Below are 25,204 nucleotides of genomic sequence, written 5' to 3' on the forward strand. Positions count from 1 at the left end.
TGGGTGGGCGTGGTGCGCGCGGGGCCGCCCTTGCCGCCTCGTACCCGGAAGCGGATGTGACGGCCGTGAGGGAGCGCCACTGGGCCGCCATGGAGGCGGCGGGCGCGGGGCCGCGGTTGGCGCGGGAGCCGCTGCGAGACCTGCGGGGCGCGCTGCTCGCGGTGCTGGCGCGGGTCCGAGGTGGGGGCCGGGCGAGGCCGGGGCAGGGGCCGCGCCACGCCGCCTCTGGCCTGGCTGAGGTCTCTTTCTGCCTTTACAGAGGGCGAACCGGGCGAGGGCCGCGAGCCGTTCGAGCCGCCGCGCTTCTGGGACGCGCTCGGTACGGAGCGGGCGGCGGGCGGGCTGGGCTGCTGCACGCGGCAGAGCAGGGCCTGGGCTCGGGCAGGGCGGGGCTGGGTGCTGCGCAGGCACGTTCAGCAGTTTTTGTGGGCAGTGTCAGTGGCGGAGGTGGGACTTTGGTGCTGTTATGCGATATGGCTGTGAGTTACAAGAGAGATCATCAGGAAGGTCTATGGTCAGGGCTCATGCTCTTGTCCTTAGCTCCTTGGTGTTGTTGCTGACAAAGCAGTGGGCAGTATGAAGTAGTTGTCATTACCTAGCCTTTTAAAAGCTTGGTTTTTGTTAAAGCCTGCCTGGATGTCCTGGTAAAGGCATCGTGGGCCGGGAGACAAAATGTGATCCTGGATTTCAGAACCAGACGAGTAAAAAAGTAGAAATGAATGGGCAGTTTGGTGTGACACAGCTGCAGTGTGGATTTTTTTTCTTGTGCTGTATGATTTAGCTTGTATTCTTGTCACATTTAGAAATGAGGGACAGTAATCCTGGGGTAGATGTTAGGGCTAAGCAGCATCAGAGAAGATATTGCTCATCTAGCTGCTCTGTTCTTCATTTTTTACTTAAGATTCTGACAAATATCTTTTTTCCCATTGGATCATTCCTAGGTCAGACATTCAAAGCAACATCACAGGAAGCTACAAAGCTGAGTCTGGCATTCTCAAGGCCTCCACTGCCTTCTGCAGAGGTGAGTAAAAGCTTCCCCAGAGTGGGAAACTGCAGCGCATTTGATAAATGTCAGATATCTCCTGGTTCACTCGACTGAAACAGTTGTTGGATTCAGCGCAACCATTCGTGTGGACTATATGTTGTAGAACATGTAAATCCAGTTCAAGAATTGCCTAAAGAACTAATTTCTAGAAGTTAGGGGAATATACCAAATAAGTATTTTTATATTCCTTTCTTTAACGTCATTTAACATGTACAGCTGCTTGCAGATGGAGACAGTCCACGTTGCTCGATGTGCATCTTAAATCTAGCTAAAAATGAAAGTATTTTTGCTGTTAAGTGAGAGAAGTTTTAACACGCTTGTGTCTGGAAGAGAGAAAAAAATCATAAATTCAGACTAGTGATCTAAGCTACTTCTTGCTCTCTGATGCATGACCATGAGACTAGTGGGTGTTTTTGATGACCAAATCATGAGCAAACACATGATGCATACGGTGAGTCTGCAACTATAGTAAATTATTCCGGTCTGCATTTGCAGACTTCAGAGACACTAAAATGCTGGACTTAACGTTGTGCTGTATTCGTTTCTTAGGTAAGTTCACCATTGCTATGCTTCCCTGTAGGGTTTATTTTGTTTTTTTTTTTCCAAAGTAATCTGGATTTAAGTGATTGCTTGTGAGACTTTCTAAATGGAATGCAGCAGTGCACTTTTCCTGATTAATCCTTTTGCCTGTCTGTTTTCAGGATTGTCAGAAGCTCAGTGAAGATATCCAAAATGCAATTCTTGCAGTTGCCACAGTGTACTACTCTCTCCCTAAAAGTCAAGGTGAGATAGTAACAGCAGGGCAGTGCCAGTTCTTTCATCACTGTATGATGAAACCCAGTAGGGGAGTACTGGGAGCCCAGTAGGAGACCTGGCATCTACAGGAGAGCAAGTTTTCATGAGCAGAGAGAGTCCCATTGTCAGCTATTCCATAGACTTGCAGCATGGTTATAAGTGAACCATTCCACTGTCTACTCCTGCGGATATGCAGCTGTGAAAGAGTTATAATTTAGGAAGAGGTATAGTTGATTAAGCATTCGTATTTATAAAACGTTGAGATTTTTGCCTAAAGTTCTTTTGAAATCCGAACAAACATCACTTCCTTCAAAGTGCCTGTGTCTTTATATATAACGTGCATCTGCATGAATGGATCTGCCTGTGTGTTCATTATTGGCAATTGGTTTCTGTCATTGCTGTCTCTTTTCTCAATCTCAACCAGGTACTACTCTTCGGAAGATGGTACGAGATGCAACTACTGAAGTAGTAGAAGGAATGATCCAGCTCACAGAAACAATTCTCAGTACTTCATTGGAGAGGTTGTACTTTTCCAGAAAGAAGAAAGAAAATGTTACAAGTACCCTTGTCAGGGAGCAGCAAGTGCAGGCTGCTCCCAAAGGGAAGTGGGGATCCAGGAGCCGACCATGGTTATAAGGCAGGCAGAGGCAGCACCCTCACCAGTAAGGGCCCAGTCTCACAGTATCTGAGTGAGCAGAGCAGACCTGGTGAAGGTAGCCATGTTCATTTGAGAGTTTAGATCATCAGACAAGTCTGTAGCAACAAGGTACATTTGAGATCAAGCTGGAAAGTCAAGCCAGCAAGTCAGAGTCAGATCCTGAGACAGTAACCAGGGTTAGACACAGATCAGTGTCCAGTTGGGTCAGTGGTGAATTGGGCCCAGGGTCAAGCCAGAAAGTCAAGTCGGTGGGTCAGAATCAGGGTTGAAATTGAGGAGGTATGAAACTGGGTGCAGGTATAGCTACTATACAGCTGTGATGTAGCACAGACAGGGCTCAGCCAGAGAACCTCAGCTTAAAAGCATCTTCTAGGGCAAGGAGGGACTCGGCCTTGCTTATAACTTTCTTCACAAGAGCTATTATTGACAAAAGAACTGACCTTGGACTTAGCCATCTAAACTCTTTAACTGAGCCAGCTAAAGTCCTAGGAGGGTGGAATCCATTCAAGGCCTGACAGTACTCAGTAACTGAGTGAGGTATCTTTTTGTACAGAGAGAACAGATTTTGATTCTATCTGTGGCAAGGAAAGGAGCTGGGAGCAGGATTCCTGTGAAGGTGCTGGGGTACTGTTTGCACTGGTGGGCAGTGCTCGCCCTTGGCGTGGACTGTCCTACACAATGATTGCTTGACTTTCTGAAGCTAGTTATTGGAACACTATGCTGCCTGGGAAATACTGTTAAACCTGTTTTCAGTAATTACAGACCACTGCCCTTAGGCAGAGGTCAACATTCTCTGATACAGACTACTGATTTGGATAGATCCTGGAAGATATATAGGCACAGACACCTTGAGAGGCTTCTGTGGAGATTCCTGCTTCTTTTTCCAAATAGTAATTAAACTCAGAAGGAACCAGCACCTGTTGCTTTGCACAGGTGCAGGATACTAATGACCAGCTGCTCAGTGACTGCAGAAAAGAAAAATACAATTTAGCAGAGCAGTGTTACTGATTCTAACTCTGAATGGTTCTGGTTTGTTTCAGCTTGTCTCAGGAACAGCTTATATCAACTGGTAGCGTGTGGGAGGCATGTGAGCAAGCATCCAATCTGCCACGAGGTGAGTACTATGTATGTGAAAAGAAAAATGGATTAGGATATGGGGTTTTGGAATATCAATAGCCCGTTGTGAGGAATATTGTAGCTAGCACCATGGAGACTTGCTCATTTTGCAGAAGTGTAGTATTTCTTGAAGCTTGGAAGCCAGGTCAGGTTCTTCTCATGGCAACAACATAGCTCTGAGCTCTGCAAAAATGATCCAAAAATGTTTGGTCTCAAGATCTAATGATCTCAAACCTAGGTGAGTGTTGTTGAGAATTGATTTAAATTAGTATTGTGTCAGATTTTTCTTCCTTTTGTTTTTGCAGACAACCAGGCAGCAGTTGTGTCAGCTCTAGCTGCATGTCTAGGTGTGGTCAGGGATGCCCTGGAAGAGATGGAACACGTAAGGAATGCCCTAAGCCCTTGAAAAACCTGTGGTGACAGGTTGCAGTGATACAAAGATAGTTTTAGAGAGGCTATGATTTGAATTGAATCAAACTAGATTATTGCATTGCTTGGATCTTAATGAGTTTTTAAACCCAAGTCTGATCCTGCTACCTTAAATACGGTTTTTATATGGCTGATATAAGAATGGGACTATCTGCCCAATTCTTGCTGCTCACTGTTGAATTGGAGCGGGGGGGGTGTTTTTTCTTAAACTAGTCTCATTAGGATTGACAAAATTGGGCAACTGAGATGCTAGTTCAAGAGAAATTCTTCCATAAATTATTTATAGATTTCTAGATAATGTTTTCCCTTTTTTGCTGAATATTCTTGAAATGGATGGTAGGCCCTGAGTTTTCAATGCATCTGTGTTCTCAGGCTCTGGTGGAAGGGCAAGACCCCTACAGTGACATCATGGAAGATGAGGAGCTGGGCTTTCGGGGCAACAGAGATACCTACTGGTCAGAAGCTGACCGGAAACTGCTGGGACCTTGCATGGGATTAATGAAGGCTTCCAAAGCTTGCCTGAAGAAGGTTTTGGGTGTAGTGAAGGCTCATGGAAAAGCTGATTCTTCAGAACAGATTGCTCAGCTGGATGACCTTGCAGACATCGGTAATGAGATCAGTCCAAGGTAAGCAGGTCTCTCTCCTTGTTGTTTTCTGCTCCAGAGTAGTCGCATATTTCCTAAGGTCTGGAGAGTGGATCAGGAAAATCTATATGATGTTGAATCTGTGAGCTAGTGGTGGAAGCTGCTGTGTTTGAAGATGCTATTATGGCACGGGCTGCTGAGAGATTACGAAAGGAACTTGTTCTGCACCTTGAGGTAGTTCTTTGGCTGTGAGTGGGGATAAGGTGGGAGTGGGCACTGAAGGCTGAGAAAGCAGTGAAAAGCATCCCATTCATTTAATGGATGTCTCATTGTCATGCCCTGCAGTGCTAGGGTTGGTGTAGGCTTTGACCAAGGATCTATGAGTTGTGCTATCAGGGATATTTATTTATTCAGTGGTGACTCCCCTCTCTTCTATTCTAGTGTTGATGAGCTGGCACTGAGCATGTATCCACCTGTGAACCAGCTGGCTGTGCGACTCAATGTAAGTATCTGCAGCCTGCATGCAAATTTACTTGGCTGTAGGAAGGAGAGAAAATTGAATTGGAGGGATTTTGCGTATGGTGGGTACTAGTAACTGGTTCTTAGGGATAGAGTCCCCTTTGATAATTACACATTTATCTTCCTTGAGGTGGAACTATGTTTCTCTCAGGCAGTATCTCAGGTAAGGGGGGTCTAAGGCTGCCAGTGTATTCCATGTCTACTTTCTTCCCTGTGTCAGGAAGATTTACTCAAATGAAGTGATCTAAATTAAAACTGTGAATTATAAATTTTCACGGTGAGCATAATTAAGTACTGGCAGAGGTTGCTCAGAAAAGCATTGGAATCTCCATCTTTGGAGATTTTCAAAACTTGGCAATGCTCTGAGCAACGTGACTAAACCTTGAGGTGGGCCTTACTTTGAGTGGGAGGTTGGACTGGGTGACCCCCAGAGGTCCCTTTCAACCTCAGTTAAGTTAACCTTCCCAGATCTGAGATTCTTTATTCTGACTCTTAGTTCTCGTTTCTTGTACTTGGCCAGTGCATTGATCTTTTGGTACAAAATATTAAACATTGCTTAATATCAAATTACATTGCAAACAGTTACCTGTAATTTCATGTCTTAATTCCAATTACCAATTTCTCATGTGCTTATCTTTTTGAAAAGAAAGCATTTTAAAATATGGGGTTTTTTTAATGTCATTTTTTAAAAATTGTCCTAGCCAGCAGTAGGTTGGGAGACACTCCCAGCATGGCAATGTTAGCTTCCTCTTGCATCAGTCTGTGGCATTTTTATTCATTCTTGGCTGAATTGAGCACTCCTGCGTGCCTCTTTCTTTTCTGATACTGCTGGGCCCCTTCTTCCCATGTATGGTTCACTTCATTTTGCTTTTGTTTCTTTCTAGGCTGCTAAATTGACGTCAGTATTAAAGAAAGTCTTAGAAATTACAAAGTGAGTATGAGTTACATTTGCAAGTGTTATGTTCCCTGATGTGAAAGTTGATATCATTCTGCTTCTTGTCAAGGATGACTCATTTCTAAATAGTAAATGCTTGTATTTTGGCATGTTATCTGTAAGCAGAGGGATGGGAATAGGAGGAGGATGGTAGGAAAGAAAGTGGTCCATGTTGAAGACAAGAGTTTCAGGGTTTGATACTAGAGACATGGATGTGGCTTCTTCCTTGCTCAAAGCACTTTGTGAGGCTACAGCAGTATTGTTTTATTGCTGTTGTAATTCAGCACTTCACAACAGCCGTGTGGTTTTGGGGGGGTTCTGTAGTCTACAGGTGCAGATATAAGGCACTGAGGAGGCTTTCCTAATGTATTTCCTCAACTTTCGCAGGACAAGCCATGTATGTCTGCCGTCAGAGGAGGGCTGGGTGCAGTTTCTCACTGGTGCAGTAGATCACAACATGGACAAAATCAAGAACTTCACACAGGGTGAACTTTAGCCCTCCTACATCAACATGTGTTGTGCCACTGGCTCTGGCATATGCTTTCCCAATAAATCTGTCTGGCCATTCTCTAGCTATAGGAGAATGATGAGGACAGTTCTTTTAAGGGATAACTTTACTGTCTCTTGGCAGAAGATTCCTAAGTTTTCCAAGGGAGAAGTCACCCTTTGCTATTGCAAAAACTGTTACTTTTGTTTGGACTCCGTGAATGATGCAGTGCTGCATCTTAATGCTGTGAATGTGCCCCATTCTTCAATGTTACAGCTACTATGGGGTACAAAGAGCAATAAAATGTTAGATTTGCATGGGTGGCTTTATCTGTTTTCATGTGGCAGGATATATGCAGAAGGAATGACTCTTGCTTCTTTTACAAGCCACCAAATGAACCATTAAAGTAAATGCAGCAATGTTCCTGCTTCCTTTCAAACTTTAGGGAAGAATGAATGATCTCTCTTTTATTCGCTGAGAAAGCAGTAGAAAATATTATTTACTGCTTTGCCAACTTCACGGACCTGTAGAGGTGAGTGCATCTCTAGAAAAATGCAACATCTATCATCACCTTAAAGTTCTAAGTTAAGCTTTTTTGCCATGGATAGGAGAAGAATTGGCTAAGCAGTGGTAGGTTCAGCAAGTATGCATGGTGAGAAACACAGTATCTGCTTAAACATTTTGCCTATCTTTGTCACAGAAAGGTTCAACTTAGAAGACCTGAGAGCAGACATAGTGGCAGATGAGACAGAGTTGAGTTTGAACAAAATAATTAAAGTCAAACATGATTTTAAGTATGACTTTAATTAAACTGTTAACATTTATGCTTGTCTACATTCTAGTAAGTTTCTTTTATGGAGAGAGCCTACCTTATGTTCATGGCACAGATTGTGACCACCCCTTTTGAAAAGGGGATAGCAGGACCTGTTCTGAGTTGAGTGTCAGGCAGCTACAATGTTGAAACTTTTGTAGCTCTTCAAGTTCTGGAGTTGAATGCAGTCCAGACATGCAGTGAGTCTTCTGGGCCCTGCCTGGGTGGGGGTGAACGGGATATGAAGCTTTTGAATGCTTGTAGGCTGCACAGAGCCCAGCCTGGAAGGCAAGGAAGGGAGATGATAAAAGAAGTGTAGCTCTTCATATTTCTAGTTTCCAGGGCCTGGGAGATGCATTTGCTAGACAAGAGTGTGATGCAACACCCCCCCCCCAAAACAAACAAACAAACAAACAAACAAAAAACCTGTCATTTAAGCAACCACTTTGGAATTCTGATCTGATAGCATTTTGGGAGGGAATTGTGGCAGGAGGGTTGAGCTCCACATGGAGACACCTAGGGTTATTTTGTTTTACTACAGTTTCTGGAGAGAAATGTTGCTTTTTCATGTGGAGAAGAGCATGCCTCTTTTGGTGAGTTTTGGCTAAGTCAGGTTTGCCTGGTTCTCCAGCAGAGAAAGGGGGGAGATGGCTAAAACCATAGCCAGGGACTGTTCGTGTTGCTGGCTGTGGGTACTGGGTGGAAATGTATGTCACAGTATGGTTTTACCTTACTTAAAGATGTTCGGGTGGCTAGAGAAACAGCAAACAATTTCTGAATTGTATGGCTTAGTTCAGTGGTCTGTAACTATCTTATTTAATGTGCATATATGCCTAGTTCTTAGTGTCATGGTACTTTGTTGTTATGCTTTATGTTGGCAGGGGGCTTCCCTTCTGCTGTCTAGGACTTAGGGGCTGGAGTTTTCACAAATGTCGTACTAGCTTCAACGTCTGTATTAAACATCTGTTTAAAGTTCTGGTCTCTGCCTTTTCTCTTTTTCAGTGTGACTGAAATATCCTGCATTATCTGTAAGTAATGAAGGGAGTGCCTGTGGCTATTAGCTATAGCGGTCTCTTCCTGCCTCCTTGTTGGCTGTTTATTTTGGGGGACAACCTTTCCTGTACAGGGGTTTCTAGCCACTATTGTGTCTATTTTTCCCCTTATCATTCTTAGGTCAGTCAGTTGGCACTCACCTGTACTTCCTCTCTCTGTAAATGAGCCCTCGTCCTGCAACCAGAATGACACACTTCTCCAGATGTTCGGTGAGAGAGTTTAGGAAACTGATCTCTGCTGTGGTTGGCTGGTACTGTATTATGTTTTCTGGAACCTGTTAGAGAAGGGAATGAGTCAGAGCTGAGAGAAGGAAAGAGAAACTTCTGGGATTTAAAAGGAACCTGTTAGAGAAGGGAATGAGTCAGAGCTGAGAGAAGGAAAGAGAAACTTCTGGGATTTAAAAGGAGAGAAGTGTGGCAAAGGTCTCAGCCTGCGCTGCTGGTGACCAAAAGAGGTAAAGTCCAGATTACTGTCTTCTGAATTACGATTCTCTCCTGTGGTTTCCTACTGCAGCCTCAGACTTCCAGACTGGGGAGTGAATTAAGAATCACCAAAGTTTCCCTATACTCACACATGAACAAGCTAGAAGTGGGAGCACTGCATGCAACAGTGCATCCCAACGCATCTCTTCCCAAACTGGTAACTTAGCACTTTGAAAGAAAACAACATGAGGACAGCCACCTCTCTGCTCAGCCCAGCAGATTTTTTTTTGCTTTATGGAAGCTGTTTTCTTGCTGCTGCTGTAACAGAATGACAGATTGATCTAACCTCAATAGTGAGAGGGGGGTTGCAAATGCTGATCTCTTCCTGGGCAAAGTATATATAGAAGGAGTCTTCATCTCTCAGCATGGCAGTCAGCCTAAGCAGATGGCTCTTTCCCACGTCTTTTCTGTACTGTGAGTAAGGTACAGAGACCTGCAGTGTGTTAGCTGTAATAAAGAGTAGTGAGATACAGATGACAATGCAAGTGATGGTATGTTCAGCCTAGTCTTAGCCTGCATAGCTCCCCAAACCTTTTTAATAGTCAATATTGTACCAAAACTGCTGCAGCCATTTAAATGTTAAGTGTTTCCAACTGGATATGTAAATTCAAAATCTTTAAGGTGTTCAGACTGCATGCACTGCAGTACTGTTTTCCTCTGCCAAGGTGATTTGAATCACCGGCAACCAGTTATCTAGCCAGCCATTTGTAAGCTTATGGCTAAGTGCATTTTTCCTTGACTGAGAGGACTTTATATACTTTTCTGGCTGTTCATTCAATAGAGTCCTTACCTTCTTTGCTTTTGAGGATAAAATTAATCTTTTCCTTCCAAAGCTGGGTAATGGGTACACCATTATAATATACAGATTGGACCCCGAGTACCAGGTGCACAGCTTTTTCTCCACCACTGTGGTTAAACACTTTAATGGAAAGTGGGACATCCTGTCCCAGTAGCAGAGAATTCTCAGATTGGAGGTCGATAAAAAGGTTAACTGGCTCTTCAAGGGCAGTAGGAATGGAACTAAATTCTGTTTTGCTGTTGCTGCAAGTTTTCTCAGTTTTCTGTATCTTTTTATAGGCTTTCTCAAGTGCCTCTTTTTCTTGAAGAGAACCTATGACAAAAAAAGGGAGCACGCAACATGTTAGTATTCTTTCCTTTTTACTGGTGTAAAGAGGTGAATGCAGAAAGATGGCAGTGAATTATCCTGGCAGTGTTGTAGACAACGGTTTCTAAGAGATCAGATAGTTATGCCATTGGGTTTCTGGTTGTAGCACTTTAAGGATTTAAGGATTTTGGCTGACTGGACATCTGGATTTGCCTGAAAAATTCTAACTTGGGAAGATTTGTAATATTTTTTTGAAGCAGTTTGCTGCTAACATCTATCAGAATAAAAGGGACAGCTGGAAATTGTAATAACTTAAGATGCTACAGCAAGCTTTGCCAGAATTCATTGCTTGAGCAGTATTATGTTCTCCTGTGATGGAAGGAAACACCATATCGTAGGCTATGATGAGATGGTAGAGTTGGATCTGGAGAGCAGGCCTCAGTAATAGATTCTGATGGGGGAGTAACTTTTTGAGAGGGATTTGGATAATATCTGGGAGCAGAGCATTCCTTTTCAGAGAGCTGGAATCTGAAATAAAGGTACTGGGAGGTGAGTGTAAAGAACTCTTACTCTGCAGATAACAGAAATCAGGAGAGAAGGCTTTGCCAAACAGGGAAGTGCCTGGTGGATAAAAAGCCTCTCGTGACCTACTAGAGAGCTGGTTACTGTAATTAAGGAGGACAAAAATTGGGGTTATGATCTGTGCTTTCATTCTGCAAGCAGCAAGAGTAAGGTGTTCCTTTGTCATTCAGGAAGGGGAAATAATGAGAAGTGGATGGAGTTGATGCTCTGATACAGGCTTGCATTATTGTCCCTGCCTTTTCGCTTTTAACTCTGGTGGGGATGTGTTCAGCCTCTTGCCCACCCTGTACCTTCAGGATGCTTGTAGTTGTGTGTGATATCCTCACAGCGTTCGCTGCCTACACTCTTGGTGCTGATGTTATTGCCAGTGTACTTTGTGCAACCAAGAGCTGGCTTGAGGATGTTACTTGCTTTGTGTATCCAGACCTGGCGCTTAGCATTTATGGCAGCAAAGAAATAGCAGACATCATAATCCACTTCTGTGTCCCCTTCCTTGATGGCTTGAACAGGGGCTGGCCCGCAGAAGGATGAACCTGACAAGAAAAAGTATTCAAGTTAGAATCATATGGCTTACCAACTAGGCCCATGCTATAAACGTAGGCCCATACTGGGAGTGTAGAAGTACCTAGGTTAGGAGGACATCAGGGAGCTGTGCTGTGATGGAGCCCTTAGGGCTCCCCAGGCTGTCCAAACTGAACAGATCAATGATGATTAATTGCTCAAAAGTACATAGGATGAGTCCCTGTCTTTTTATGCATCCTCCCACGGGTACTTGGGGAAGGGAAGGATATTGAATTACTTTATTCCACTCTTCTTTCCCTCAAGTCTAGCTTTGATATATTACCTGTACTCTTCTCCTGGCAGGTGGCATCCAGTGCCTGCCACCCGCTGTACTCTGGTAGCAAGTCCCTTCGAACTATCCAGCATTCATTCCAAACATGGAAGGTCCTGTGAGAGACACCATCACCAACTTATACTGAGGATTGAGCTGAATCACTGTCAATTAATACTTCTTTTAAAGAGCTCAGTGCACACTGGGGAGGCTAAAGGCCATGTTTTTTGACACAAATAGAGTTTCTGCAGCTGGACTGGCAATTATTCTTTCTTTACGAACCCTAGGAATAGGGCATTCTTGAATTTTTATTGCTGGGATTTCTCAAGAGCAGATCAGGTAGACTGGCTCCCAGCTGTGCGGTCTCCCACCCATCTCCCTGCAACTGTTTGCCTTTTTCCCTTCTCCACTTCCTAAACCCAGAGATTGTCTCAAACTCTTGCTTGGCCCATGCCATGTTTTCTCACCAGACACGGGCACTCTTCTCGTGCATCAACAGTGTCCCATCTTCATCGTAATACTCGTCCACTCTCAGATTGCTGTTAGTGTTGTGAGCCCACGTGAAGCCTGTGACCACCCTGGTGGGAATTCCTAGGCATCTCAGAACTGTGCAGAGGAAAGAGTCGTGAATCAGTTATGCATCCTGCTGTATCTCAGCTGATAAATATAGAGCCTGTTTTGGTACTAGGCGTACTGGAAGTGGCACCAGGCCTGCAGTCTGAGCTTTGCAAGAGGCACTGCCTCTTCAAGAAGGAAGCCATCACAGGTGCATTTAGTGAATGGTGTGTAGTGACACTCTTATAGCCTAAAGCTAGCAATGCTGAGTATTGATGATGAGTAGAGATTATGGAGGAGACACTGAGGATCTGTCTTTCACCTAAACATTAAAAGTTGTGTCACTGGGATCCTTGTTAATCCAGGAATTTAAGTGTAAGCTAGAGGTTCTGTGGACCAAAGGAGACTTCTCAACACACATAAGTCTCTGAACGACAACTGTACCTGAACACATGACTGCAGCAAACACCCAGCACTGCCCATAATGGACAGGCTTGCACTGCGATGCAGCCCACTGACGGAGGATGGGGCTGCTGCCCAGCCATTTGGAAGGGTGTGTCCCATCATAGTATTCCCCTGTCTTGCATTCTGTCAGGATTCCTCTAAGCTCATCACAGTTCAGCTTCAGGAAAGAAGGAGAGAAAGATAGATTAAGGAATTGCCTCTCTTTAGTAGATAAAACTCATCCCATTTGATGAAGCTACTCTCAATGCAGCTGCAACTAAAAGGATTTTTTTTGTGCAAACGTAAAAATTGTGGCTGGGCATAGCGGGTGAGGTCTTCTGTGAGATTTGTTTAGTGAGTGTGCTGTCACTGCTAAAAAACTCCTACAGCCTTATGTATTTGCTGCATGGGTGACCGGAAGGGCTAGAGATGGGAGATGTTGCTTGGAACAGCATGGGCCTGGCTTAGCTCTTTGGTCAGTGGGTTGCCATAAACTGGGAACGGGGAGACTCTAGCCTTTGCTCTGCATTTGAGTCTTCTCTGCTAGGATCAGGGCTGCTGTCTGCCCTCCTTACCATGGCAGCAACTGTGCGACAGACATAGATAGGGTTCTTGCGCTGGGTGTGATTCTTGTCTTGGTGTTCAGCTACATCCAGCATTGTGAAGCAGATGTCTATAATATCCTTCTCAAACTGAAACAAAAACACATCATCTCAGAAAATCTGGCCTGAATGTTTATTCTCAGGAGTCCTTGCAAGGGTTTGTGGCTGTGCAGTTACTTCTCCCTTTTTGCTGATACTCTGGTACAAGTGGGCTGTGGAGGAGAGCTCCAGGCAGAGATCTGGAGGGGGAACACAGCATACTAATTGCAGACCTACAGAAAGGTCTGCAAGTGAAGAAAGGTGGGAAATGCCTTAGTATGATGCTGCCTCCCCTAATTGAGGGGAATTCATGCTTTTCTAGAACATTCTTGGGGTTAGCACAGAGGTGATCTGGTGGCGCTGAAGTGGAATGGAAACCAGGCCTCATCACCGACTAGGTCAGATAACCTTGAGCAAGTTGGAAAATCCCCTTGTCCTCACTTTATCTGTAAAATACTATCTCCAGACAGTATTCCTGAGCTCTGTAAAGTGCTTTTATAACTATTGATGAGGGGGAAGTGTGTAAAGTGCAGATATAGATCAACACCCCCTCTACATAAAGGGCAGCCTGAGAAGGTAGCTAAAATTACATATGCTGGGTTCTGGAGCTTCATATGCAGGTCTCCATTCTTGTACACAGTCTTGTACACAGATAATGAGTGCTGAGGGCAAGTTTTTTTCATCAAAGGCATTGTATGGAAACGAGTAGCACTCTATACACTCAGGAGATCTGCTCTCTTCCTCTGCTTGTGGCTGTAAGAGGTTTGATATGCCTGTGCTCTCTTACCTGACTGAAGTCCCAGGGTTGTGCCAGAATTGCATTTTCAGTCCCTCCGTAGATGATACCATCTTGGTTAAGGATGTACTCCTGCCGCTGTGCTTCATTACCCAAGAACACTTCATCATCTAGATGGGGGTTGGGGGGAGGGGAGGAAACAGGAGGAAAGATTTTCTGGTCTCAGATGCAATTACATCTCTGTTCCATTAGCAGATTTCACTGTGCTTAGGCAGTCCCTATCTGAGGGAAAATGTCACTGATTCTGAATCGGGCAGGAAAACTATTTCATTGCAGTTTCTCTCTGTCCAGTCCAAAATGTTCCTCCAGCCCTAGGCTGCTGTGCTAATCAGCTCTTTTACTGTCCTAGCTGTTGACTTCTCTGTACCAAAGAACAATACAGCGGCCTTGATCAGACCAATTATAATTTTGACTCATCTTTAAATCTTTATTTTAGGAAACTGAGATTATCAAACATTTTTTACCTTAACAGGAGAACAGGGTGCTGACAAGAGGGCAGGAGTGCTGAGGCAGGCAGCTTTGAGCTGTACTAGGCCCTACCTCTTTCCTGAGGTGCTGTGAGAAGCAGGGCAGAAGTAGAGGGGAACACTAGATGAACTGGCCTCAACGTCTCCCAGCAATGTGCTGGAGCTCAAAGCTGTTTATGTGAAATAACTGATCCCAGCCTGCCTTTACGTTGATGACCACATACCTTGGCACCAGGGATTAAAGAGAAGGGTGAAGCTGCCCAGCAGATGATAAGATTTGGAGGCACGTAAGAGCAAAGCATACTGGCCAATGGCTGCGTTGGCAGGTGTGTTCACAGAGATGGTCCAGGAGCATGAGTCCTGCTCCTCTAGTGCTGCACTCCACTGCTTTTGATCTCCCAGGATGGAGATGGGGAATTCAATCTGGGTTTCATCTGCTTTGGATGGATGGGATCCTGCAGCCAAAGGCATCTGGTTATGTTTACTTCAGACATGCATCCCAACCCCCTGCAAATTGCTGAGACCATATCTAGATCTGGGGCTGTAGCTCTTCTTTTGTGTGGGAGACTCTTAATCCTTTAGCAGCTTAATACTGCTATCTTAGCCCCTAGAGAATCTTCCTGAGGCTTGTGCTGGAGTCAAGCCTGCTTGTTTGAAAGTGGAACATGTACTTCATAGATTTGTAGAAACCAGGAAGAGCCACAGTGGTGCAGACCTACTGCTCCTGGGAATCAGTATCCTGTGACAAAAGCCACAGCCAAGTGCTCGGATTGTGGTAGAACAAGTTGGGAGCAAATGGTGCTCTGTCTTGAGGGGCCTCACTAGAAAACATTCTGTAACAGAAGACATCTGTAACAGGATAGCTGAGTTAGAACATTCCTAAACAAAAAGCCAGGAGTGAGAAAAGTCCCTGTGAGACCTCTTGCATCATTGAGCTGTGAACCTGCATTGACTACTGTGCTAGAATGTCTTTTCTAGAAAGACATCTAGTCTTGACCCTGCCTGCCAGTCCCAGCAGCAGGAGACTCTACTATGGTTTAGATAAAGTTCATTTGCCTCACTTCTAAATGTGGACACATCTGTCTGGCTCTAAAGGTGGCTCTCGCCACCAGCTCTGTTCTTCAGGTTGGTGGAGCACTGGAGCTGCAATAGGCACGATAATGGTGTTACCTGTCTGTACTATGAGGAAGGTTCTCTTCAGCTGCTGCAGGTAGTTGTGTATAGGAGCTGTGAAGCTCACAGTAATGCTGAATGGCTGCCCCCGCCTCACCACAAGCCTGTCAGTGCTGATTTCTTTTGTGTGGTGATTATTGTTGTTCACTGCAATCTTGAAATCACATTTTTTGTTGCTCAGACCTGTAGCATGAGAAGAGCAAGTGAGCTTGGGATTTTGTGAGCTGCTCACTCTCTACCCCTGAGCTTCATCGTGAGACACACAACAACAGCTGATGTTTCCACTCAGACTTTACCCCCTTCTTCCCCAGTGACTGTAAGGGCCTTCCCTCTAAGCTTGGTTGTTCAGGTGTCAGGTGGCTAATGAGCTGCCTTTGCTTATACCTTAGCATCATTAAGCGAACAAAGGAAATACACAAAAGCACCTTCTACCCAGCCAAGTACATAGAACAGATCTGACCGTTCAAATAATACAGAGGTTGTGTTTAGCATTGAGCATGCACTGTAATTACACCTGCAGTCTTACACAGTGCAGTCAAGGGCACCACTAGCATGCAAAGCAACTTCTTTCCATGGGGAAACATGATTGAATTTGTGCACTGCAGATGAGGTGTTGCACCCAACCAGCCATGTGCATGCAAGGTCTTCCAGCACTTACTGCATTAGGTATGTGTGATATTCACCAAAAAGCAGCAATTGATGTAAATTTCCCAGCTGGAGAAAAAGCAGTGTTGCTGCACAGTTCTGGAGCTATAATGGACTGCAGCAAATCAGATACCAGTCATTCCCTATTTGCATCACATTGGTTGGTAGTCTTGCACCCAGAGATGGTAGAGGCAGAAGAGTTACTCCTATTCCTTCCATCTCCTATGTATATAGCAGCCTCTGTCCAGCACCAGAAGAGAGCAAAAAAGATCGTTCATAATTTCAAGTGACCTATTCTTATCTCCTTTCATGCTCAGTGGCTTTAGCATGATCATATACTTGTATTTGTCTTCTGGTTTGATGTTCTTAATCATTCCAGGTATCTTTCTGACAAGCAGATGACAACCTGTTTTCTTTCAGCCTTGCAATTATCTTGACTTCAGTCATCTCTCCAGCTCCCAACTCATTAGTGAGGTCATTGAGCCTGTGGATTGTAACTGCTGCCCCTTATATGTATGTCCTGTCATCTACCTTCCTTCCCTGACCAAGGCTTCTCCCTTTGTTCCGGCCAATAAATAAAGCAAACAAACAAACAAGCAAAAAAAAACCACCACCACCACCACCAACAACAACAAAAAATCCACAGAACATTCACCTGCTGTATAAAGCCACAGCTGCTACTTTTTGTAATTTTTGGTGGTTTGCTCTCTGCTCTGGCCTAATTTGCCTTGTCGTCTGCACTGATACCTTCTCCCATTACTGCTTGTCCCTTCTGTGTTGGTTATGGGTGTCCCACTGAACCATGTGCTTCATTGCATTTTTCCCTTGTGAATTCTGTCATGCATAGTTTTCCGTGACTGATTCTGTTCTGGCTCTCAAGTCCCTTTAGTGCTGTCCCAGGTCACAGCCCTGCACCAGTTTAATCTTTACAGAGCCAACTCCAACCTCCTTTATTTTCTTCTTTCTCTGTGGTGAAAATGTCTATTCTGGCTAACTGCAGTATGGAACCTTGATCTTGTACTTTCTCTACCAGTGAGAACACCTGGTCATCTCCATGCTCCAATTTTGTAGTCTGCCTTACCTCACCCCCTTCCCCATATTAAGGACAACTCGCTTGCCCTTTCTTCCAAACTCTTACAGGTCTGCCTTAGCTGCCTCTTACCACTTTTCCCAAACTCTTCTTGGTCACTGAGACCAATTTTTGTTTGTTTCCCCTTTATGAGCAGTCTTCTGCCTGAAATGACCTCCCTCAGCTTAACAGTACTTTCCTGGCCCTGCCCTTTAAGAAGCTCACCTCTTCTACAAGCCCCATGAACAATGCTTTGGGCAGGGACAGTTTTTCTCCTGTACAGACAACTGGCAAATACTTGAGGCTAATCGAGGTGGCTTTTGCTCACCTTGGTCCATGTCTGGTTCACTGGTCCTGTGGAAGTTTTCAGCTTCTGCTCGCCGTCGTGGGCAATGGCTCTTTCCTTCAGCTTCCTCTAAAAATAATCCACTTACAAAGTTGTTTACTCGGTTTCCTTATACAGAGTGGGACATGATGTTGCCACCTCTCCTTCAGCTTATCTTGCTGACCTGCTGTGCAGAATTTGAGAAGGACTCTTATCTCTCAGACCACTTTAAAGAACAGAAGGGCTGACTTTTCCTACCTTCATATGGGGATATGCTACAGTAGGATGTGAAGCTTTTAAAGCCAGACAGTGACAACTTCTTCAAACAGCTGGGGATCAGCAAGCTCAGAAGAGGAAATGCAAATCTTAACTTGGCTCTAAGCGGTGCATAGAATGTACTTCAAATATTATTGAAGAAGTCAAAAAGCCAATGTATCCACTATCTTTGTGCCTAATTTCAAAGAGTGGAACCACCTCAAAATGAGAAAAGATGTTAAAAGCAACAACTAAAAAGTGTGAAATGTCTGTAGCATAATGCAGACTATTTAAAAACATCAAACCAAAGACTTGGACTAAATACTCTGTGACTCTTGAAGTTACTGTAAAATAAAAGAAAGGTCATTGCATGAATGACTAATTGGTCAAAAGATAAGAAACAAGACAGCAGAAATAAACAGGTTCCACTGTGGAGAGGGTCACGAGTAATTTTGCAGAAATCTATGATCTTTCACAAATTCGTGAATTGTTTTAAAAACCCATAAAAAATGAGGTGGCGAAGCTTGCTCAATTTTTCTGAGTAGTAAAGATGAGGGAGGCAACTTTGAAGTACTTGTGGAGGAATTTTTGATTTTGAATGTCTAGGCCATAAAACAGCAAGTAGAGATCAATGTAGACACATGTAAAATAGAAAAAAAGGGACCCTAATCTTACAAAAACCGTGATGCATTCAGTGGAAACTGTAGCCATGCCAGGATGAGATTTTGGATATACTACAAAACCATTGCAAAATCTGATCCAGTGAGCTTGGCATTTTTCTTACTATTTGCATATTAAACTTTACAATTGTGTGCTTCTGTGTGTCAGTTAAGTTAAATGCAAACTTTCTTAGTAATTTACAGCTTTAGTTGTAAAAATTTACTTAAATTGCTTTGATTTTTTTAGTAAGCGAAACTAATGGAGATTACCAGATTTGCAAAAATTAGGAGACAATATAAACAGAATGGAGAAATGGACCAAAAAAAATTATGTGAGATTCGTGTCAACAAATTCTTATATCTCAATTATATATGATTTTAATCTGTATTTTGGACCTCGTTTATATAAATAGAAGTAAAGAGTATATAATCACTGAATCACATTCTTTCAGTGTATTAAATTGTCTAAACATAAGCCCGTTGGTCATTTTCAAAACTCTGTTTTTCTTGTGTAATCAGTCATTCCACGTACACCTTTGCAGAATATGTGTTTATGTACCTTCTGTCTTGGTTTAAATACAGTCAGGTATTTATCCCATCACCATTCCCTTGTAATGAATGTATATATATTGACAGTGCCATCTCTTGGTCAAATTAGCAACTGCAGGTAGTGATGGCTAAGTTGGATGCACTGCTGAATACTTTGAATAGAGAACTATTTATTGTACCTTTGTATTTTTCATTACACCAAAAAGGAGCTAAAAAAGGAAATCTATTGAAAGTCTAAAATACACAAAAGTCTTCCATACACAATGCTCAAGTGCTTTTACTACACTTCCATTTAGTGAAAATGTTAAATTCTGATTTGGATATTTGAGATTTCCCATCTGAGATGTCAAAGAAACAGGAATTGGCCATTACAGAGGTCAAAACACTTGAGGAAGTGCTGAGATCTACTTGAGAATTGCCTCTATTTTTCTCTGGAATGTGAGGTTCTCATATTTTGGTTTCTTTAATTTTTGTCAGTTCATTCATCTGTCAGTTCAAAAACCATTTGTTTCGCAATAAATGTTCCATAAAGGAAAGACCATAACACTGTCTGATGGTACTAAAACGCTGCAGCACCTTCTTTATCTTGCAAATGTAACTGCACTGTCAAAAAGTTGGGTTTGGACTGGTTCAGCTATTTTGTTATATGCAACCAGCAACCTGCATCTCTCTATACAGGCTTACTGAACTTTTAAGTGTGTTGATAGATATTTCCAAAGTATACATAGAAGTATTTTTGTTCCTTAAATTTTGGTGGTGAAAATGTGGTTACAACAATACTGTGGAGTAACGTTTCTTCTATACATTTGGTGCAACTGTACTCAGAGTTGTGGATGCATGTTCCCCTCCTCTGTTACTCATTGCCTAGCTTCAGTACATTACTTTCTGCTGACAGTGATACATTCTGTGTCAGGAGGTGGGGAAGTTAGCAGTCTTTCAGATACAATGATAGATGGCTTTACCATGTGGCTTCTCCAGAGGTTTTGCCCTAAGATCCTCCAGCAAAGTTCAGGCTCTTCAGAAGAATATTTTTAGTCTAAACTGCAAAGAGCAAATTCATTAATCTTTTAACTTATTTTATCTTACAGATTTGTTTTAAGGATGGTTATTTCATTTTCTTTTCACATGGTCATTAATTCTGTGTTTCTGGCTCCAAAAAGATAGAACACTTTCAGCAGGAACTACTGACCTCTGCTGGAGCTCCAGGAACAGCATGTGCTACAACATTCTTTTGAAATTGCTGTGTTTAGTTCTCCCCTGGAAAATCAACCCTTCCATTCAGCCTTTCACACTGACCTCTACATTTCAGACTGGTACCAGGTTTATTATTCAGGCTTCCTTTTAGTCAAGCAGTCTAAGCAAGTACCCTACCGCTTGCATTGAGAGCTCATTGAGAGTATTCCAGTCCATCGTATTCCACAACATTGTACAGTACGGTTGCCATCTGTCAACATAATCTGCTTGTGCATTTAACACACGTTAAGTGATGCTTCTGATACGTATCATTACTTGTCAAACTACAGTTTTAGCCAGAGCAGCACTTTGCTTATGCTAATTTCAGCTTCTGAATTCAAAGCTGCAGTATCATTAACACCAGCATTAGCATGTTTAACATTGCGTGCACACAACCTGTGAGACCAGCTGCATGAAATCCATTCTTTATTGTAATGATTCAGTAACAGTTAATATTCATTCAACCACAATTAACTAAGCCCAAACCTGTACTTGTCTCTAAACTTCAGCAAAAGCATAAGCATGTACAACTTGCCAGACTGGATCAGAACAAAGGTTCATCCAATCTGATGTCTTGCCTCTGACGGTACACAACACAAGATGTGAGGCATCTTCTGAGGAAGAGTGTGCATGAGCCTGACCCTAGCAAATAAAGCATTATCTCATATTATATGATTTTCAAGATTGACTATCTCAGGATATTCAAGATTTAATTTCACTATGAGAATACTTGTTAATTATAAATATTCTTTGTAGTAGTCCCTTCCTGTCTGCTTTCTGGTCCAACATCTAATTAAGTGGAAACCGTAGAAACACATGGTGCTGTAATCCCAGCTGAGCTGTTTCTTTATGCTGAGATGTCTTTCTTCACTTGATGCAGTTGATGTAAAACTCTGCATAGTGTATAATGGAGATTGCATTTCCACTGTGCATTTACCAAGACGAATTTCACTGATTGTTGTATTGTCACCTGTTTTGCCTTGCCGAGCCTATCTGAAGTTCCTCATAGTTTTTTGGCCCCAAGTAATTTAAATGGCTTTATGTCATGAGTGGATTTTGTACCCTTTTTGCACTCACTTCTTGCATTGCTTCTTCTGAGTGACCCCGTTCAAGTCCTTTGAGAGTCTAGATAAACTCTTGTCACTTTTTGTATCTACTACATCCCTGACATGCTCTCCGAAGTCTAAAATAAAAGTGATGCATAGTATCCTTTGAAGTACCCATCCTGCCCAGATCTTACTGTGTTATTTGGATAGTTTTTTGTGATTCTTGTTGTTTTACAGGTCCAAACATACATCTATAAAATTCTACATTATCCTTATTGTCTTTAAAAATAGAAGCTTTAAATGTTACAATAGCATCGTTAATAACTGGATCTCTTTCTAATGTGGTGATCAAAAATATGGACAGCTATGTTTGCCTTTTTTTGATGTCAGCATTTCCAACTCTGACATGATACATCCATGAATTAGATGTGAGTTTTACTCTTTGGTGGAACTTCTTGTCTCTTTTGAGCAACAAGAAATGTGTGCACTGTGCCTTTTGTTTTATCTTTTGTAGTGAGCAGCATCCTCCACATTCGATACATGAGTATGATAGATGCTGAGTGCTAAAACAATGCACCTTTGGTGACAGGCAAAACATCCCAGTGCTTTGAAACTACCAACTATGGCTATTTCTGTTTTTTTTTTTTTTTTTTTTTTTTTAGTGTAAAGGGTAAACATTTAGTTGATTGCCTGAATCAAGGTCCTAGAAGCTTAGATCAAGAGAACGATGTGGTGGGGAGAAACATTCGCCATTCCAGTGACCTTGATGCTAATGTCTTTCAAGACCTAAGTATAAGTCGTGAAAGTTTGACTGGGTCATTTCAGCTAGCACTTGCTTGATATTTTTGAGTGATCAGAATGGAATGAGGGCTGGGTCAGCCTCTGTATTCTCAGTTTTGAACTACATATTTGTAAAGAAAATGCCAGATTTTATTTCACCAACTCCTATTGACTACTGACTAAGGGCTATGTGAAGATTGTAGGTTTGGTAAAAGCTATTTAAATCCTGCCTTGGGTACCTAAACATTTTTATCTGTAACAATCACTCTGTTAATTGAACACTTGTCTCGCGTCTGGCACTGGCCAGATCGGTGTATATTTTGATACTGAGACTGAACTGGGTGTGGTTTGTGAGAGCTGACACCCTGACAACTTGCCAATCCCAAATGTTGCAAAGCACAAACTTTAAGGCTGATTTTTCTTTGAATAAGAGGCTTCCTCTAAAAATAGTTAATTCAGATGAAACTATATCTAGCTGTTGTAACAAACAATGTGTCTCAACTGATTTCCTGGATTATATTTTAAAAGAAATACCTAAGAATTTGAATAGCATGGCTATACTATGCATTAAATGTAATAAGAGTCTGCATTCTTGCAAAATTAAATGATATTCAGTGAATATAATCACTACCTCAAGGCCTTTTCTGAGGCTTTAGAAAAGAGTGGAATACCCTGGCTTTCCAAACCCATGCAAGACTTAATTAATGGGCACAAAGCTACATATTCCCCTCTCCTTTGCCTGGAGAAATCTGAATTCCTATGCGTGTGTGTCTGTGTGTATATGTGTTTGCCCTTTGCAGTTTCCATTCCGGTCTCTCTGGGCTGACTGGTTCTGACAAGCTTTAGAATCCCTTGTAAGGATATATGTGGGTGGCAAAACATTGTAATCGATGTAATAAAACTGGAGTTCACATGTTTTGAAAATTTTGCTGGCTTTAAGTCAAAGAAATTTAAATGAGATCTCAGATTAATCTGTATCACAGAGTCAGTCTGACACGTTATTTCTGGGGGCAGTTGAAACTGCATTCCTTTGCAGTGCTAGATGGTGCCAGGAGGAAAGGGGCAAATTGTCTCTTAGAAACATTCAAGTCTCTGCTATTTTGGTTTGTTAAACTCTCCAAGGCATGCACACACTGCTGGGATTTAGATACCAGTGCCATAATGTCTTCCTCACAGGGGAAGATGATGACCTACTTAAGCAGCTTTGTGGAATGAGGATGTATGACTGTTAATTGTGAATTTGCATACATAGTTCTGGTCATATGTCATGTCCTGAGCCTTCTCCTCTGATCTGCTTTCTGAGCATTTCTGGAAGTATTACCAAGTATCTGACTTTTAGACAGAAAAATCAATCTTATTTTTCTATCTGCTTGGTGATATATGCATATGAGGAAACAGAGGTGGAACTTTTTCTGACATAAATTGCAAGGGTGGATACAGTAGTTTTACAAAAGATACGGATGAAGAGTTGGATGAAGTGTTTGATATTTGACAGCAAGTATAGATAGGTAAAAACCTTGAAGGTAGTACCAGTATAGTAGAAAAATACATGTCATAGGCTGCTGTTTCTAAAGTAGTTTCTTATGCAAATTCGGCTGATTCTCCACATTTTATTGCAAGAATTTTCTGATTGGAGCCGAGTAAAAGCACCCAACCCCTCTCTCCAGCCCCATCCTCCCAAATTTTATCAAAGTGCATTATTCTAAAATAATTAGAATCAAGGCATTAACTGATTACCTTTGGTTGGTTATGGCTTCTGATCACTACTATGCTCTGTTAGTCCTAGAATGCATTTGGACTAACAGGGAATGAGATTACAAAGCTAGGGAGCATTCTAAAACGGGACACTACACAAATTCATTTTTTCTTTGGGAAATTGCTCATGTTTAGGCTAGCAAACCTTTTATAAATGCTCCAAAGCAATCTCTGCAGTTCCTTCTAAATAAGATACAGTACAAACTACATTTTGGGGTCCCTTGGTCTGAACAAATAGGCTAGTTCAGTCAGCTCTTCCTGTAGTAAGTCTTCCAAATTGGTACCTTTACCTTGTCTGTCATGTATATTTAAAATGCAATAAAACATTGCAGTCATTCCAGTTGGACTTACATACTTGTGCTGAGCTGTGCTCCAGTTAGAGAAAATATTTTAGTAATAGAAAATATTTATGTCATTTCTGTCAACAGAGCAGTGTAGGTATGAATTTTGGCTTTGTCTGAAACTTCTTCCAGAGCTATTTGGCAAAACTGAGGTCCTAAGTTGGCAGAATGTTGGGAAATTTAGTTATTCATTATATCAGCTCATTAAAACTAGTAAACCAGAGTACAAACCTTTTCTTACTGCCTCTTTTAAAAGAGTGCAGTGTATATCTGTAAAGATTATATTATCTTTGAAGAACCTAGGAATTATATTTTTGCATATGTGATTGATATGGGAAGGAGACTTTAGCATGAGAGGCTTAAGATCTGGACAAAGCAGTATGCTGTTCCTGGAAGAGAGAAGATTGAATTTGAGGATTAGCAGGCCTTCTGAATAGTGAATGGGGTTGTGTAGGCTGTTCCAGAGAGAGGGAACTCTGTAGTAGGAGGCATGAAGATAAACAAGGGGAGTGTAAACAGGTGAAGTGGAGTGTCAGGAGAGGAGAGCAACAGGTGACCATGGTCTGTGGGAGACAGAGAGGGTTCACAGAATGAAGCCATCTTGTAATGTCAACAGGTAGGTCCCTAAGAGATATGTTTGCTTTTTGAAAGTGGAGGTGGTCCTTACTTTTCTGTTAGTAATTACTTTAACTGTCTGTTGCCTTAGGGTATAGACTGAACTTTAAAATGAGAGCCCCTAGGCCTAACAAGCCCACAGACTCAAGGCAATGAATCCTGAATGATAGGCTCAACAAGATTTAAATGATTCAGTAATTAGCTGTCTAGGAAGCTGTAGGATACAGGTGGTTTTGGAGCTGGAGTAACCTGTATGGTGAGTGCTATGGGGGAATTACCTGTACTTGTGATAAATGTAAAGTTGTCTCCAGACTGTACATTTGTTTGGAAGTTCAGGGTGATATTAAAGACCTGTCCTCTCCTCAAAATTGCTTCTGTGCTGCTATAGTCAGAGGTGTGGTGTGCAGCTTTATTCAACTTGGAT

General features: G+C 42.5%; 2 protein-coding genes across 4 annotated transcripts; one reads left to right on the top strand and one right to left on the bottom strand.

The window, feature by feature from the left end:
• Positions 1-75: 75 nt before the first annotated feature.
• Positions 76-8,356, top strand: CCNDBP1 (cyclin D1 binding protein 1). 2 transcript variants are annotated; one of them, XM_062588859.1, is made up of 11 exons: positions 76-180; positions 260-319; positions 942-1,021; positions 1,747-1,828; positions 2,265-2,361; positions 3,539-3,612; positions 3,920-3,996; positions 4,416-4,669; positions 5,069-5,129; positions 6,031-6,077; positions 6,468-8,356. In XM_062588859.1, exons 1-11 carry the CDS (start codon positions 90-92, stop codon positions 6,574-6,576), a joined length of 1,032 nt encoding a protein of 343 aa, XP_062444843.1. In that variant the 5' UTR covers positions 76-89; the 3' UTR covers positions 6,577-8,356. The 2 variants fall into 2 exon arrangements, with proteins under 2 accessions (XP_062444843.1, XP_062444846.1); XM_062588862.1 differs by lacking the exon at positions 260-319.
• LOC134147592 (protein 4.2-like) lies at positions 7,353-17,731 on the bottom strand. Of its 2 annotated transcripts, XM_062588857.1 has the most exons (13): positions 17,551-17,731; positions 15,506-15,691; positions 14,560-14,790; positions 13,860-13,978; positions 13,007-13,123; positions 12,432-12,609; positions 11,900-12,038; positions 11,445-11,548; positions 10,891-11,133; positions 9,704-10,024; positions 9,200-9,360; positions 8,572-8,705; positions 7,353-7,659 (listed from the first exon to the last, which is right to left on the bottom strand). In XM_062588857.1, the coding sequence occupies exons 1-13, from the start codon at positions 17,558-17,560 to the stop codon at positions 7,509-7,511; spliced, it is 2,094 nt and encodes a 697-aa protein (XP_062444841.1). In that variant the 5' UTR covers positions 17,561-17,731; the 3' UTR covers positions 7,353-7,508. The 2 variants fall into 2 exon arrangements, with proteins under 2 accessions (XP_062444841.1, XP_062444842.1); XM_062588858.1 differs by lacking the exon at positions 9,200-9,360.
• Between the last annotated feature and the right edge of the window lie 7,473 nt (positions 17,732-25,204).

The sequence above is a fragment of the Rhea pennata genome, chromosome 16 (assembly GCF_028389875.1).
Source record: "Rhea pennata isolate bPtePen1 chromosome 16, bPtePen1.pri, whole genome shotgun sequence".
NCBI classification, from domain to species: domain Eukaryota; kingdom Metazoa; phylum Chordata; class Aves; order Rheiformes; family Rheidae; genus Rhea; species Rhea pennata.